Genomic DNA, 17,563 nt, shown 5'->3' with positions numbered 1-17,563 from the left:
TTGCAGCGCCTCCTGCAGGCCGACGGCAGTAATGTGCAGGAGCAGACCTGCTAGAGTACAGCTCTCTCTCTCTCTCTCTCCAGGAGAAGTATCCATCCGTCGTCTCTCTTCCCGGAGGCTGCAGCTCAGAGGTCGTGACCCTGAACCACCCTGAGCTTTCTGGGTAAATACTCTGGTGGAGCACGCAGTGACACAGCGCTGAGCCGCCGCTCCCTCTGACCTCCATCTTTGTTTCCAGCTGCCTCCTGTTGGTCCGCTGGTCGGTGGACGTGTCCAAAGAGGGCGGAGTCTCTCCGAAGATCGAGCTGCTCGCCAAGATCCCCGAGAGAGGTGAGCCGACCAGCTGCAGACGGGAGGCTCGAAACAGGAAGTCCACTGGGGTGTAGGTTCGGCTCTCGAAGTGAGACGCAGACCGAATGAAACTAACAAGGAATTCATCTGGAACATTTATTTTTACATTTTTAGGTGTGTCCCAAAAAAGCGTTTGTGTTATTTTAGCCCTGAGTTCTGTCTGCAGGCGGCAACCAGCTCCACCAACACAGAGTTTAGAAGGTCTGGAAGACAATGGACCAGAAACTAAACTGAGTTCTGGTTCTACCTGTGGAGCCAAAGGCCAACGGACCCTTCCTCACGTCCTACTCCCTCACAGCCTACTCCCTCACGGCCTACTCCCTCACGGCCTACTCCCTCACGGCCTACTCCCTCACGTCCTTCTCCCTCACGGCCTACTCCCTCACATCCTACTCCCTCACGGCCTACTCCCTCACGGCCTACTCCCTCACATCCTACTCCCTCACGGCCTACTCCCTCACGTCCTACTCCCTCACGGCCTACTCCCTCACATCCCTCCTACTCCCTCACGGCCTACTCCCTCACATCCTACTCCCTCACGGCCTACTCCCTCACGGCCTACTCCCTCACGTCCTACTCCCTCACGTCCTACTCCCTCACGGCCTACTCCCTCACGTCCTACTCCCTCACGGCCTACTCCCTCACGTCCTACTCCCTCACGGCCTACTCCCTCACATCCTTCTCCCTCACGGCCTACTCCCTCACGTCCTTCTCCCTCACGTCCTTCTCCCTCACGTCCTACTCCCTCACGTCCTTCTCCCTCACGGCCTACTCCCTCACGTCCTACTCCCTCACGGCCTGCTCCCTCACGGCCTGCTCCCTCACGTCCTACTCCCTCACGGCCTGCTCCCTCACGTCCTGCTCCCTCACGTCCTTCTCCCTCACGTCCTTCTCCCTCACGTCCTACTCCCTCACGGCCTGCTCCCTCACGTCCTGCTCCCTCACGGCCTGCTCCCTCACGTCCTTCTCCCTCACGTCCTTCTCCCTCACGGCCTGCTCCCTCACGGCCTACTCCCTCACGTCCTACTCCCTCACGTCCTACTCCCTCACGTCCTTCTCCCTCACGGCCTGCTCCCTCACGGCCTGCTCCCTCACGTCCTTCTCCCTCACGGCCTACTCCCTCACGTCCTTCTCCCTCACGGCCTACTCCCTTCGCTCAAACTCTTTCTTTTGATCTCGTCCGGTAACTAAATGTGTCCCCAAACAAACACCTGTCGTACCGAGGTGACAGGCTCCTCCTCCTCCTCTCGGGCCACTAGTGGCTGGTGATGAGGAATGTTTATCTACATCTTTTTTACTTTATTCTCCACGTTTGTCGGCTGTAGACGAATATTACAGCTAAAAGTCTCTCGATGTGAAAGTGAGGTTAACCTGCATCTAAGATCATTTTCATTACGGATTAAATTGAAGATTATTTTATCAATTTTTTTTGGCCGGTCACGATTGATTTATTTAATCAGCAGTTTAAATATTTACTGTTGTCACAAAGAAAATCACCAAATCCTCACATTTGAGAACCTTAAAACCAGATAATCTGTTGGTATGTATTTTGCCAATCTGCTCTTCTAGTATTTACTCTGTAGCTTCAGTTTCTCCTTGGAGACGGTTACCACGCCGTTTGATTATTTGAAGAGGGTATTGATCCCGGTGAATTGATCGGATGCGTTTTGCGTCTCTGCAGCGCTGCAGCTGTTCCCCTCTCTGCCTGTAGGCGGCGCCAGCGAAGCCTTCCAGAGCCTGCTGAGGCTCCTGGGCCCTGAAGCGGCGCTGGAGTCCGTCATCATGGCGGTCGGCCTCTCGCGGGACACGTGACTCGCATCTTCATCTCTTACAAATAAATAAACACACAGCGACGGTTTAGTCTCTTAGAAATCTTTATTTAATAGAAAGAGCCCGACTGTGATGGCAGAGCTCATCGGTCAAAATCTACAAAAATAAATAATTTAAATACAAAAATGCTGGACAGCAGTGTCGCCTTTTTGTATTCTCAAATAGTTTTTCTCCTCTCGGATATTTACACACGCAGCTGTTAGAAGTCCGTAGGCTCCTGCAGCCCGACGCCCAGGCGAGGCAGAGGCAACCGACCAATCAGACGGCAGCTCAGGGAGGACCGTTTTCTACTGGGACAGAATCTTAAAGGAATTTATTTTGGCCCAGTTTGTGTCCGATAGCATTAAGTTAGACGTCTGGAACCGGATTTAATTTAGAGAGACTTCCTGGATATTCTAGTCTTCTGCGGACTCCTGGAGCTCAAACACTCGCTCCACTAGGACTCGTTCCTCAAGGACTCGCTCCTCTCAGACTCGCTCGCTCCTCTAGGACTCGCTCCTCTAACCTCGTTCCTCTAGGACTCACTCTGCTGATGAAGTGTGTTAAGGAGCTGACGCTGGGGTCAGAGACATTGTTTTATCATTGTGTCTAGATATAATAATAATAATAATGTTATATTGTTTTCATATCGCTTCACTCTTCCATGTCTGACCTCACGTATAAAATATGATGACACACAAACTGAAGCGGCTTTTTCTCTCGATTATGAAAATAATCTGTGCGGATGCTTTGGCGTTAAGTTTGTTACAATGTTTAGAAGTTATATAAAACTTAAAGTCGCAGTAACATCCAATCAGCTGCGGTCTCACAGACGTGAACCCACCCGCCCTCTTCCCATGAGCCTCTGCGTCTTCAGTTCAACAGTCAGAAGGATCAGCGGTTCGGTTCAGTTCACTGCGGCCGCCCTCCATCCTGGTAACGCCTCCGTCTCCAAGGCAACGGAGGTGACGCCGCGATGGGGTCAAAAGGTCAGTGAAGCGACCTCGCTTTAAACCTTTTAGTTTAGCGTTTGGATTCAACAGAACTACTGAGGGGGGGGGCATGCCATTGGCTCACGTCGTCCCGATGGAGTGACGGCTCTAGTTTGCATCCTGTAGTGTGATTTTGTTCCCAGGCGTTTGATTGGCTGACGGAGGCGGTGGAGGTCGGAGAGCGACGCTGTAAACAGGAACTGAAATCAAGCGTCACCGGTTTCACCTGAAGCCTCTGCGAGCGCCGCCGGCTCAGAGGACGACCACGAGCGACGCGTCTGGACTCGTCTGCTGGTAACAGAACTTTAAAAACCGGCCGCCGGTCCCCCGACTCCCGATGACGTCGCCGTCTTCTGAAACCTCCTGGCGCTCCTGAACGCATCATTTCGCTTCAGGGTTTCCGGGTCGTCGGGCGTTCGAGGTTCTGAGAGTTCACGGCCGCCGCGTCCACAGCGCTGACCTGAGACCAGCGACCACGCGGCGCTGGTCTCAGCTGTGAACGCAGACTGTAACAAAGCAAGTTTATCAACACACACACACGCACACAACCACCCTCCAGTCCCACCAGAACATTTAGGCACATGGACACACACAACGAGCCGTATGGCACCAACCAACCGGCGGAGCAGCAGCTCGGCCCGTTACCCAGAAGCCTTTGCTCCGGTGGGTCAGACGCTGACGTGCTCTGACCCTCTTTGCTTTAAACTACTCCCATTGGTCTTCTCTTCAGGGAAGTCTAGTCCAGCGACGACACATTTTTACATCGGTGTTTCCGATTGGCCGACTGCTGAATTTGCGGTCTGGGCTTCCGTCGTGAAGAAGAGACGCAGAGCGGCGAGAGTAAAGCTACGCAGAGTGTTAGACGACGACTTAAATGCTTAAGAGTTAAAATAATGTGCTTTGTTTTTCAAAAACAAAAAGGTGTTACGTCAGAACCACCAAAGGCAACTGGACTCAAACGTCTTGAAGAACCTACAAGAGCTGGTTAGTCGAGGTCTGGACCTTAAAGGGTCAGTTTACCCAAATGACTTAAAACACTCAGTGCTACGAAGACAACAGCCGCGTCGCTATGGCAACCCGAGCCCCAGCTGTTAGTTAACCTGAACAACAACCTCTACAGCACCAACAGAAAAAGAACAATAAAGGTTTAAAGGTCAAACAACAAGGCTGATGTTCTTGATGCGTTATGTTATTGGTGTACCTAATAAAGTGGCCACCGAGTGTTTTTTATATTTATTAATCTTCCTTCGAGTGAAATCTCTCCACGCATTTTGGATTTCATTTCTGCCACAAATGTAGTTTGTTGGCAATGAAAAGGACATTTTAAGAATATATTTTATTGGAACTATTTTCGTCAAACTTAAAAGTTTAAATTAAAACATGTCACTGTTGTGTTTTGTAGACTTTACATATAAAAAGTCATTTTTCAAAGCTGCGAGAGTCAAAACTTCTTGTTTTGGAGGCACATTAGACCTGGATAGATTTCACTGGAGGAAAGAGGCAAGGCTTTTTTATTATTATTATTATTTAGGTGAAGTTACCCTTTAACAATACTCAACCCTCCTTCTGAAAAAGTAAAATAAAGTCACCAACGTTTGACCTTCAAAATCTCGGCAACAACGCCCGATGAGAAAAAAGAAATTAAGTTAAACGCGACGCAAACAAAGTGAACCCAGCGAGCCGTGGAGCTCCGCCTCTCGCTGCCATCCGGCTCTCGTGGTTCTGGTTCGTGAAGTTTGTCAGAACAACGGAACGCCGCCTCGTCTTGAACGGCGGCCTGGAGACGTCCAGCAGAGAGCCGGATCCTCCTGGCACACCTGCAGGGGACCGGATTGGCCCCGCCTCCCATGCCCCGTTCAACCTGGACACGTACATCATGGCTCCGCCTCCCTCTCCCAGAAGCCCCGCCTACATTCAGGAAATGACATCTTGCGTACGGCAACGCTCCAAACGACGACGTGCTTTTCTCTCTCCTCTTTCGCTCTTCTTTCCTTCTTCTCGGAGCTCAGAAGCTCCCCGATGAGTTTTCTAATAAATATGAATCACGAGAACACGGCGGTGACGCCGGGATTCACCTCCTGCTGAGAGGGAGACGCCAACGACACGTCTGATGAGTTAGTGGTGACTTCCTGGAGATGGGTTTTTTTTTTTTGCCGAGCTGTTAACCGTCAACACGAGCAGAGAAGAAGAAGTGCTGCAGTACCGTCTCCGGCCTGCAGGGATTCTCGACCTCTGCGTCCACGTCAACTCCGTCTTGGATCATGCGTCTGTTAGTCGGGGGTCCGGCTCTCATCGGGGGGGGGGGGGGGGGGCGTTCACATGGGGTGGAAGAGCAGCGTGCAGTCATCTCTCTCTGCGGCTGTGAAGATGCCGCAGTGCGGCGACGGAGAGCCCTTGGGCAAGGCACTGCCGGTCTTCAGGTAGCAGGAGACGATCTTCTGGTCCAGGCGCAGCTGGCTGGGGATGCTGTCGAACGGCTTGGGGTCCAAGTCCAAGATGGAGACGGCGTAGGAGAGCGCCGGTCTGGAGGAGGGGAAGTCTCTGAGCCGCCTCTGACTGGAGAGACTGGGAGGAGAGGGAGAGGTAAAGGATCTGGCGCCGCCCGGTGGCCAGCAGCATGTACTGCAGTCTGGAACCAACACGCTTCATTCAGCTGCCGATTAATGTGTTATTAGATCATCAGGAAGTTACCCCCTCTAATGGAGGACACATTCATTACTATTTCATATCAAGTCATAGTTTACTTAAGTGTCAGAAATGGTGAAAAAAGGCAAAATAAAAATAGCACAGCGCTCGTCTTATTAAAGTACCAAAACAATCCTACTTTCTGATTATACTCCACTACATTTATCAGGGAAATATTACTTCCCTTTAAAATAAAATATTTTACTTCTCTTACTGGATCAATATAAAGACATTTATCATCTAGACTCAAGGGATCCTTTAATTCTCCGAGTCACCTGCAGACTTCAGGTCCACCTGTCGATTAACGCTTACCCTTCGTCATCCTCTTCTTCCTCACCGCTGGGCACCAGAGCGACCATGATGGAGCAGTCCTTGGTTGTCATGGCGACGCAGTACTGATGGACCTGAAGTCAAAGCACACGGTTCCATTAGTCACGGTATTTTCAAGAGAGCGAAAAAACTAAAATGGCCGTGCGGTTCCTCACCTTGGCCACGGCGTACTCCACGGAGCCGTCGTCCTCGGGGGGGCACTTCTGCAGCTTCTCCAGGAAGGCCTCGTTGTAGGGCCCCTCCACCTGAAGGCGAGTCCTGACACAGACGGGAAGTGACGCCAGAGGCCAGATGGTGCCCCTTCGTGAGTGATGGGGGAATCAGATTTATCTGGACAGACACCGGATCTCTCTCTCTCCCCCTCCTCCGACGCCCGAGAGCCGTTACCTCTCCTTGGGGAAGTCCTGCAGGTGCTGCTCCACACGGCGGTACAGAGGGAAGAGGCCTTCGATGTCCAGCGTGTCCAACATCTGAGTCTGGAGGATCCGGAACAACACGCTGTCGCCGGGCAGACCCTGAGAACCTGGACACAGGGGGGGGGTGCTGGTTTATAAAAACTACTTTAAAGGTTTAAATCAAGAGGAGTATGTCATGTCTCACTTTCATAATCACATTCAGATGTTTTTGGGCTAAATAAGAAAGAAAGAAGAGAGAGAGAAAGAAAAAAAAGGAAACGATCTGCAGATTATTTTCTCAATTGATCTTTTTGTTAATAGGAAGAAAAAAAATTGAAAATTGTGCGTCTTCTAATTTCTTGTTTTGTCCAAAACATTTAAAAGAACTACAGAGAGTTGGAAACTTAAAATTGTCTTTTAAATAAACATAAATGTCTTAAATGAGGCTTCTGACCGTTGCTGATCCTCTCCTTGTTGAACTGACTGGCTTCACAGAAGCTCCGCCCCTCTCCCCGCGTGTCCGCCACCACCTCTCCGTCTCCACCGCTCAGCAGGGCGTTGACCAGCACCTGCAGGGAGACGCTTCATTAGCTCACCAGTGACCACCTGGGGATGACCTCACTAGAGATGACCTCACTAGAGACAACCTCTAGAGATGCCCTCACTAGAGACGACCTCACTAGAGACGCCCTCACTAGAGACGACCTCACTAGAGATGACCTCACTAGAGACGACCTCTAGAGATGACCTCACTAGAGACGACCTCTAGAGACGACCTCACTAGAGATGACCTCTAGAGATGACCTCACTAGAGACGACCTCACTAGAGACGACCTCACTAGAGACGACCTCACTAGAGACGACCTCACTAGAGACGACCTCACTAGAGACGACCTCACTAGAGACGCCCTCACTAGAGACGCCCTCACTAGAGACGACCTCACTAGAGACGCCCTCACTAGAGACGCCCTCACTAGAGACGACCTCACTAGAGACGACCTCACTAGAGACGACCTCACTAGAGACGCCCTCACTGGAGACGCCCTCACTAGAGACGACCTCACTAGAGACGACCTCACTAGAGACGCCCTCACTGGAGACGACCTCACTAGAGACGACCTCACTGGAGACGCCCTCACTAGAGACGCCCTCACTGGAGACGCCCTCACTGGAGACGACCTCACTGGAGATGACCTCACTAGAGATGACCTCACTGGAGATGACCTCACTGGAGATGACCTCACTGGAGATGACCTCACTGGAGATGACCTCACTGGAGATGACCTCACTGGAGATGACCTCACTGGAGATGACCTCACTGGAGATGACCTCACTGGAGACGACCTCACTGGAGACGACCTCACTAGAGATGACCTCACTAGAGATGACCTCACTGGAGATGACCTCACTGGAGATGACCTCACTGGAGATGACCTCACTGGAGACGACCTCACTGGAGACGACCTCACTGGAGACGACCTCACTGGAGACGACCTCACTGGAGACGACCTCACTGGAGACGACCTCACTGGAGACGACCTCACTGGAGACGACCTCACTGGAGACGACCTCACTGGAGACGACCTCACTGGAGACGACCTCACTGGAGACGACCTCACTGGAGACCTCACTGGAGACGACCTCACTGGAGACGACCTCACTGGAGACGACCTCACTGGAGATGACCTCACTGGAGATGACCTCACTGGAGATGACCTCACTGGAGATGACCTCACTGGAGAGCCCACTCCTCACATCAGAGCCCGAGTTGGTTTTAAACCTTCATTCAAGATCAAGAATTGCTAAATAAGAATTTTAACAGCTCCATTTTTAACACGGAGGAGAGAAAAGAGAGCATGTACACTTTCTTACAAATATACGTTTTACTTTCAATTAAAATTTTTACCTGGATGAAGTCGTTCAAGACGGCTTTGCTGGTCATGTGACTGTTGATCCGGTTGTTCCCGTACAGGAAGTACGGTCTGAGGTGATGCAGCAGAGAGTTCAGGTCCATGGAGTCGTCGCTGACCTCCTTACTGCTGTAGATGCACTGACCGCCCTGACAGACACGAGTGAGGGATGAATACTCAGGAGGGTCTCATCCTTACAGTCCAGAGATTAAATCAGAGATTAAATCGTTCTGATTCTGTGTTTCTGCATTTTGAGCTCAGCAAGTCAGTAAATATTCTTTAGAACTTTCCCACGCTTCATAAACACAAATCACCGTGTTCACCCTCCTGAGGCCACGAGTTGATGCACCGGGTAAGAGAGACAGAGAGAGAGAGAGAGAGAGACAGAGAGTGAGAGAGACAGAGTGAGAGAGAGTGAGAGTGAACGAGAGAGAGCGTCGTGTCTCACCTTAAAGATCTTGAAGTTGTTCTGAGGTTCTTCCATCAGGTGTCTGATGGCGAAGTGCATCCTCTGTCGGTTCCTGAAGGAGACAAGAGGACAAGCAGCTGAGTGCAGTGCGGTGGCAGAGTTATCTTTATCTTTATTTATATGAAGTGCGTCGTCTCACCCTGAGAACAGGTCTAGAGGGCAGTACAGACTCGGCCTCTTCCACTTCCCGTTGGCCACCTGGAGAGAGAGAGAGAGAGAGAGAGAGAGCACAACGTGATGAAGGGAGACTGAAGTCATTGAACCAATAAAGAGTTGTTGAGTTGTCCTTCACACTCGGGTGGTGAATAAAGTGAGCAGCGGCGTGAGTCTTTTCTTCCCGGCGTGTGACTGAAAACTTAAACCACTAACGACGCCCCGCCAGCTGAACGCCTCCGTGAGTTAAATCCACCGTCTGCTTTACAGCCGCGTGGTCACCGCTGCTCGGTGTTCTGTGACCTCCAGTGACCTCGGCTTGGGCGTGTGACGCATGCCGAGGACCGGAGTAGGTGAGGCGTGGAGTGGTTGGAACGCATACCTGCAAACTCATGAAGGGGGGAAGGTGGCCATGCACGGGGGTGCAAACCGTAGTTTGAGTAGAGTGGTGTGTGTACTTGTGTGTGTACTTGTGTGTGTACTGTAGTTACCTTGTAGTGTTGGTGCATGCAGAAGCGGCACACTTTGGTCTTGATGTCTTTGCTGACGTGTTTGGAGGATGGCAGGAAGCCACATTTGGGCTGAGAACAAAACACACAGCAAAGTCAGCAGCTGAGTAACACACACACACACACACACACACACACACTCATGTGATGTTTGTTTTAACTTAGTTTGTCTGATTCATAGACCAACATTTCTGAAACTGCTTCTCAGGAGCAAGAACATCTAAAAACAGTTTTATTACCAAGAAACTAAAGTACAAACGGCCTCAAAAACCCAATAAAATGGAATTAACTTTTGTTATTTTTGTGTGTTTGGTTAAATAATGTATTTTTGTGCGTGTGTGTGTGTGTGCACCTTAATCTCAATGCAGAGTGGAGGAGTGTGTGTTGGCTGGTGGAGGATTGGAGACGTCAGGTTGGGTAGACAGAGAGCACAGCCGCTGTAGATGTCCATCACCTTGTCACAGCGCCACGCTGACACACACACACACACACACATTAAGTCCCCATCTAACCGCCTGAAACAAGGAGACTAAACATCCCCAACAGATTTCAAACCACATGTTTCCCCCCATGAAGTTTACAGAGAACATGGTACCTGGTCTTTGATGTTGGATTTTGATTGACAGCTGTCGCACAAACTCCAGCGGCAGCTTGACGACTTCCTGAAGAGAAAACACAAACACTTTACAATCCAGTGCGTCTCGTGATCCCCGTGGTCGTTGCGGCCCGATAACGTCCAGATGGAGAACCAAATAAAGAGTCATCGAGTCTAGCTTCCATCTTCTAGAGACGTCTATAGAGTCGGCGCCGCGTGACGCCGTTCGCGTGCCGAACCCTCCGGACGCCCCGACGCCGTCGCTCTTTGTTTTGCTCGATTGCGGCTGAAAGAAAAATCTCTCCGTTTCTTCCGATATTGATTCACTTGAGATTAAAATTACACATTTATCAAGTGCTTCACGTCTCAAAAAGACTAAAGAACAATGGAACCTTTGTCTGGCCTGGAATGAGGATGAGAGGGGACCGTTGTGTGACCCGATGCAGACACACTGGTGTGTGTGTGTGTTTACGCTTATGGTTTTTAGTTTGCCAGAATTATTTAATAATGTCCAAATTAGTCAATGAGCCCAAATTAGTTTATGTGATCGATAAAATAAAGTCTTATGGCTTTATTCGTATGAAGCCGTGTTGTCTGCTGGGTTAGGGTGAGCGCACGCACACACACACACACACACACACACACGTTGGGGTTCTCCCGTCACTTATCCAAGTAGTTTTGGTTCTTTGCATGCGGCGACGAGTTGAACCGCCTCGTCCGGAGATCTCCATTACAAACAGTGATGTACAACATGGCGGCATATTGTGATATTTAAAATAGTCGATAGATTATTCAATAGAAAATGTGTCATTAAAAAAATGAGTCACGAGTATATTGAATAATATACCGGTTTGGTTTTGCCTCGAGTCACGTGAGTCAGAGTGATGGTTGAGGTTGAAAACTAAAAGTTTAAAATAAAGTGCCTGAAGGAGCTGAGGCCACCCGACACCTGAGGGCCGCATGTAGGTCACATGACCCTCTGTAGGTCACATGTAGGCCACATGTAGGTCACATGACCCTCTGTAGGCCACACGTAGGTCACATGACCCTCTGTAGGCCACATGTAGGTCACACGTAGGTCACATGTAGGTCACATGACCCTCTGTAGGCCACATGTAGGTCACATGACCCTCTGTAGGTCACATGTAGGCCACATGTAGGTCACATGACCCTCTGTAGGCCACATGTAGGTCACATGACCCTCTGTAGGTCACATGTAGGTCACATGACCCTCTGTAGGCCACATGTAGGTCACACGTAGGTCACATGTAGGTCACATGACCCTCTGTAGGCCACATGTAGGTCACATGACCCTCTGTAGGCCACATGTAGGTCACATGACCCTCTGTAGGCCACATGTAGGTCACATGTAGGTCACATGACCCTCTGTAGGTCACATGGCCCTCTGTAGGTCACCCGGGGCTACGTTAGCCCCCACTAGCATTACTAAGTGCTGCACACTGAATGTTTTGAGTTAAAATGTGCCAGACGGCGGCGTGGACTCACCCCGCTGTGGATGAACTTCTCTCCCAGCAGGCTGCTCATCACGTTGGAGCTGAAGTCCACGATGTTCTGGATCTGCCTGAAGGCCTGCTCCACGCTCTGCAGGACAAACACACGGACCGGTTAGGACCGGTTCTACAGCGCCAGAGGCTCGGTGCCGTTGACAGAGGACTGATCCGAGTCGCGCGTCCTCTGGAAGAGTCAAACGAGATCTCCTCGAGGCGAGCGGATCACAAAACTTAGTTCAGATCAAAAGAAACAAAAGAGGAGCAAAAGGAGCTTTTAGAGATTCCTGATCGGTTTAATTGCCGATCCATATTGTTGTTGACAAGATGCCCCGAAAAATAATTGTAACCACTCTGACATCAAAGACATAAATATAATCCTTTTACTTTGTTGTAATAATTCATAGAGGGGTTTTTACCTTATGAGAACCCATTCAATTAAATTGTATTTTTATGGATCAAAACAGTCAGAAGCATCATTGATGTATTATAATCAGTTTAGAGGTTAACGTAAACAGCATAACAATTAATCTCATATCTATTTATGGATTTATTAAAGTTTCTCACATAAGTTATAATTTACCGTCACTCAATACTCATTTTCACTGAGCAGCGCCTGAACGCATCATAATGTAAACATTCGTTCACGTGACAAAAAAACTAAACACGACGTCCTGATCCAGTGCGATTGTCACTAAACTTCACTTCCCGCGGTCATGGTTACGATGTTGACGTGGTACTTATTTGCACCGTGTTCTCAAAACACCTTTAATTTGCCTATAAGCCCCGCCCCCCCAACAGAAATGCAAACACGTTTTCCTTTCTTTGCGCTTCTCTTAACATTTCAGGACGATCGTTCCAGAAATCTAGTTTTCCCGTTAGAGCGTCTCTCCCCGATATCGGGAATATTAAAAATGCCGGGTGTAAAATCTTTACAGTCCTAGCAACAGTAACCAAGGGGGGGAGGAGCTTAGCGAAAGGTCAATTATCTCACCGATTAAACCGTTCCCTGGTTGGACAAACCACCTGATGTGAAGTCATGTAAACAAACCTTTACCTGCATCAGTGTTCAGAACGACTTCGTTGCCGTTCTCCAGAGTAAAGCCTCGCCGTGAAGCCGCTCACGAGAACATTTGCTGGTCTGCCGTGTGCGTCTGTGTCAGGCGCCGGGCCGCCGGGCCTTTAGAGCGAGCCGGACCCGTCCGCTGACAATGAGCCGAGTGTCTGCGGCTCAGTGGAGCGCTGTGCTGCGGCGCGGAGCCACAACACTGGTCCTATTGGAGCCCGACGGCCAGGTACGGCCGGGTCACTCGGCACAATGAGAACTCTCATTCAACAGCTGGCTCACCATGACGTTATTCATCTCGTACGTCGTGTTGACTCACACGCCACTTTTCAATGAGCGCTCACGCCGAGTCCCGGCTGATTTGGTCCATTGACGATTCCACAAAAAGCTTTTATTAAAAGATTTGCGTCGCTTTGTGGACTAAATAAGAATAAAGCTGCAGGCTGAGGGCAGTTTGGTCCGTTTTGAAGAGCTGGAGTTAAGTGGATGTGGTTCAGCCACAACATCTAAAAAAAACACTGCAAATAATAATTAAAACAAGCTCATTACCGTTTATAAAAAGGCCCGTTTCACAGCTTCGACCTCCACGACCTGAACATCAAATGAGAAGCTGCTCTAAATTAGGCCTTAGAGTAAAGTTTGTGGGGGAAAAACACTTTGGGAAGTCAAAAAAAAAAAGAAGATGTAAAGTCTCCGTCGGAGAGGAAAGAGGTTCACACACGAGCTCACGTTGAGGGTTACAAAATCACTCAAAACTCTGCACTTTAATCACTTGTATTCACTTGTTTAAAATTGTATTAAAATTGTATTACGTATTTATAGTATTTATATATATAGTATTTATAACAACTGTACGTGAATCTGTTTACTTAGTATTAGGAAATGTCTTGTCTTATCTGTTGTGCTTGTGCACTTTTATATGTTTCACCGTGGGAGAGTGGGAAACGTCCTATCGATTCCTTTGTATGTCTTAACATGTGAAGAAATTGACAATAAAGCTACGACTATGACTACATTCACACAACCGTCTGAGTGATTTCACTGTGCAGCAACAGACTCGCTTACCTGCGGTGGGTTCTCAGAGTCCTCGGCCGGATACTTGAGAAGACGCAGAACTCTGGAAATCTGCAAGAAGAGAAGAGAAGTTGGGATCTGGTTGCATATAAAGAAGTCCATACTCTACTTCTCTTGATTATTCCCTCAGTAAACATTGTAAACATGAGTTTATGTCTCAATCTCTAGCTTCAAGTCTTCTTCTATACAGCATGATGTCATCATTTAGTACTTTATCACATGTCATTTAGCAGACGCTTTTCCCCAAAGCGACTTACACCACGTGCATCAACCTAGAGTACAAACTAAGAACAACAAGAAGACAGAAAGTAACATTTCCTCAACATAGTCGAACTACAAAAGTACCATAATAAGAGTTATTTAAGTGCCACTGAAGTAATAATCTGTGTTCTAATCCAGATAGTTGGAAAAGGTGTTTTTAGTTTCCGGCGGAAGATGTAGAGAAGACGAAGAGAAGACGAAGAGAAGACGTAGAGAAGACGTAGAGAGACTTCCTGACATGATGCTCCATGTATTAATAAAGCAGCGTCTGCTTTAGGGCGGGGCTTCCTCCTGCGTGACAGGTTGCTGCTACACTGTCGTCTGATCATTAAAGTTATTTTTAAACTTCTAATCGGCAACAAATGTCTCGTTAATCGCTCGGATGAACTTCGCTAAAATTCCGAACTCGAGGCGACGGACTCCTCGCAGACGGTCTGTCGTTGACGGTCTGGAGAACGAGTCGAACACAATGCGACGCACGATTAACTGCAAGAATGCGCGGCGGTGACTCCTTCCGTCAGCGTCTGGGTGTGATTAACACACACGGGATTCAGCCGTGAGTGCCTGGCCTGTTGCTCAGAGGAATCAGGTTCTGCAGGAAACCAGACGGCGCGCTGAACTCGTCACGGTGAAAGTGGCGCTCAAACCGAAGGTGGCTGATGAAATGTACGCAGTCGTTATTTCAGGCGTGTTGTTGACACGCTTTGTCGTGGAGCGCACAGGGCGGAGAGAGTTTTATTCCTCTCAGCTCAAATTTGTTTAAATTTCATAGTCAAATGTTTTGATGGAAGCCGAAACAAAACTCAGGATTAGAATAGTATTTTTTTTTAATAAAATGAAATCATTGACGGGCGGTCCCTAGTTATGTGAACGGAGTCTCTTGTGATGACGTCATCGTTCAGCCCGTCACATTCCCCTCCTACGTAATAACACCTGTTGAATGAGAGGTGGAGTTTGGACAATGAAGATGACACATCCCGGACAATGTGTTGTAATAACGTGTTGTTTTCCACTATTGTGGTTACAAACGGATGTGCAGGACTTATTACGTACATATTAGGAATTTGTAATATGTTGTATTAGCAAAAAAACACAGATCATTAATTTTGGTTATTTTAACCACAACATCTTTGCCATTGATTTAACGAACAATTTATCGATATTTTCTTCCACCCATAACATTTATTTATATTAATATCGCTGTGTCTCCCACGAGACTTTTGAGTTGTAGAATTCACCATTTGGGATCAGATTTTTTATTTATTTTAGGGTGCAAACTTCCAACTTTATATACGATATCTGAGAATAAACAAACTCTAAAACTCTGGATTGCAATGAAACACAAACTTTGCTTAAATGCTGTGAAAGGTTGTTTTACTCTTCAATAAAGATATTAATATGCAAAACAAAAAAGTTTATTACCATCAACAATGAGAAGGAAATAGTGGGAATATGACATATTTGCAAAATATTCATACATTTTACATCTGATTAACACTTTTCTTGTATCTCTGCTCAGAGCTTGTTTCACACCAACTTCAATGGATCTTTATCTGGTGCATCAGGTTTTAAAAACTGTCGAGAACTATCGTTTCTGATCCAATAAGTACCGATTTAAATATGTGCGCACAGACGATCCTATTTGGGACAAAGTGCTCGTGTTCAGACCCATTTGACCCTTCATGAGTTCAGTAGAACTGTAGATTAGTCCTGCCTGAAGTAGAGTATCGGGAATAAAACGTGGATCATTTCACTTTGAAGTCAGTAAACGGCCCAAACCCAAAGTTAGTAAAATGTAAACAAATCGGAGAAAAAAAGCCCGAGAGCAGATTGTCAGAACCGTGACGTCATACCCGCCTCATAACGTGGAGCCGGTTGCTCGACTGGACCTGCGGGTCCCGTTAGGCAGCGAGGTGCTAACCGCGACAGCAGCTCCCCGTTAGGACCTCCGGTTACATTTTACGGCCCATGACGTCACCCGGTCAGTCGGTAACGTTGACCGGACGTGAATATGCGCGTGTGAGTTATGCCGAGCGGCGGTGGTTTTATCCGTCGTTGTCGACTCCGTAACCATCTTTCTTCTTTTCTTCTTCTTCGTTTTAACTCTCAGCTCGTCGGTTGCTAGCGAGCCGGCTAAGCTACGCGGGTAGCTACGTAAAACCCTGACAGTTGACGTAAACACCTTCAGTTTAAAAGTGTCCCAACGGCCGCCAGAGTTAACGTAAAGTGTGGCGCGCGCGGTCGGTGTCCCGGTTCTCCTTTTGAACTCCGCTCCTGCTTTAGCACGACTTGTGTGTCGGCTTCGCCTCCTCACCTGGACGTGTGAGACCACCAGGCTCTTGTTTCCTTCTCCGTGATACTTCCACTCGTTCTCGTCCATTTTGTCCGGTTCCATCACACCGACGAGGACGAACTGAGCTCCTGTTGACCTCCAGAAAGTAACAGAAATACGTCACAGTAACATACAAGGACGCCGACTGGTGCTGCTGGCTGCTAGCGATAATTCAGAAGTACCACAGGACCGACTGACTTCGTCTTCTACTGCTGCCGCAAGCGGACGAAGTAACTTATACTTATACTACTTCCGGTTATGGCTTCAAAATAAAGGTTTCAACGGTTGGACTGACGGATGTTTGAAAAAAAAGTTTGTACAGTTGCGTTTAAAGTCAGGCTTACGAGAAGAGAGACGTAACTTTATGAGAATGAAAAAGTAATGTAACAAGAATAGTTCTAATTCCGTCAAATAAGTCAAAAGTCTAAAATTTGTTTTTACAAAATTCTAAAATGTTTGAGAATACATTTTATGTTTTTGAGTTATGTCATGTTATGGGTTTAAAGTCTTAATTTAACAGCAACAAAAATCACATTTTTATATAAAATGTGTACCTTTGTAGGCAATCGTATGAGAGTGAAAAAAGTCATGGGATTAAGTCACTTATAAAAAGTCAAAAAAATCCTAACTTTATGAGAAAAAGCTGTCATCACAGAACAGTTATTCAAACAAGATCATACAATGCCATTTTAAATGTACATAATATGCATATAAAGTCGACGTTTTACCTGCACAAAGTCACACTATTATGAAACTAAGTCGTAGTTTTATGAGATGTCCAACATTACAAAAATAAAGTTGTAAATGTGTGAGGTAAAAGTCAGATAACAAACCCAAAGTTTTGTGAGAACAAGTCACAGGAAAAAGTTCTACTTCAATAACAATGTTATAATCTTCCCATAAAACTCATTATATTTGAAAGATTGTGATTTTATAAGAAAAAAATATTACGAGGATATCATTTATAATATTAGGAAAAGAAAAACGTATATGTTTTATCATAAAAGGTCTAATATTAAGACCAAAAAAATATTGACAAGAAATGCTACTTTATCGTAATATACTTTTTTACGTTTACATAATATTATAACTTGCACCAAGTTATGAGAATACATCACATACAT

General features: G+C 47.5%; 2 protein-coding genes across 4 annotated transcripts in view; one reads left to right on the top strand and one right to left on the bottom strand.

The window, feature by feature from the left end:
* cenpp (centromere protein P) overlaps nt 1–2,314 on the top strand; it is a 79,210-nt gene extending 76,896 nt beyond the window's left edge. Inside the window, exons 7-9 of one of the 2 annotated variants that reach the window (XM_056436494.1) lie at nt 84–163; nt 239–330; nt 2,063–2,314. In XM_056436494.1, the coding sequence (XP_056292469.1) occupies nt 84–163; nt 239–330; nt 2,063–2,163 (273 nt within the window). In that variant the 3' untranslated portion in view covers nt 2,164–2,314. Of the gene's footprint in view, nt 1–83; nt 164–238; nt 331–2,032 lie in introns of both variants that reach the window. The other variant, XM_056436493.1, reaches the window with a different exon arrangement.
* ippk (inositol 1,3,4,5,6-pentakisphosphate 2-kinase) lies at nt 2,208–16,652 on the bottom strand. 2 transcript variants are annotated; one of them, XM_056436490.1, is made up of 14 exons: nt 16,422–16,652; nt 13,838–13,897; nt 11,705–11,800; nt 10,199–10,265; nt 9,956–10,074; nt 9,586–9,675; nt 9,081–9,139; nt 8,921–8,993; nt 8,469–8,621; nt 7,017–7,131; nt 6,555–6,690; nt 6,323–6,467; nt 6,150–6,241; nt 2,208–5,717 (listed from the first exon to the last, which is right to left on the bottom strand). In XM_056436490.1, the coding sequence occupies exons 1-14, from the start codon at nt 16,500–16,502 to the stop codon at nt 5,468–5,470; spliced, it is 1,536 nt and encodes a 511-aa protein (XP_056292465.1). In that variant the 5' UTR covers nt 16,503–16,652; the 3' UTR covers nt 2,208–5,467. The 2 variants fall into 2 exon arrangements, with proteins under 2 accessions (XP_056292465.1, XP_056292466.1); XM_056436491.1 differs by having other exon boundaries at nt 6,323–6,425.
* Nucleotides 16,653–17,563: the final 911 nt, after the last annotated feature.

Source organism: Pseudoliparis swirei, chromosome 18 (assembly GCF_029220125.1).
Source record: "Pseudoliparis swirei isolate HS2019 ecotype Mariana Trench chromosome 18, NWPU_hadal_v1, whole genome shotgun sequence".
Taxonomy (NCBI): domain Eukaryota; kingdom Metazoa; phylum Chordata; class Actinopteri; order Perciformes; family Liparidae; genus Pseudoliparis; species Pseudoliparis swirei.
Note: the sequence above shows the minus strand (reverse complement) of the source record. Positions and strands in the feature narration are given on the sequence as shown.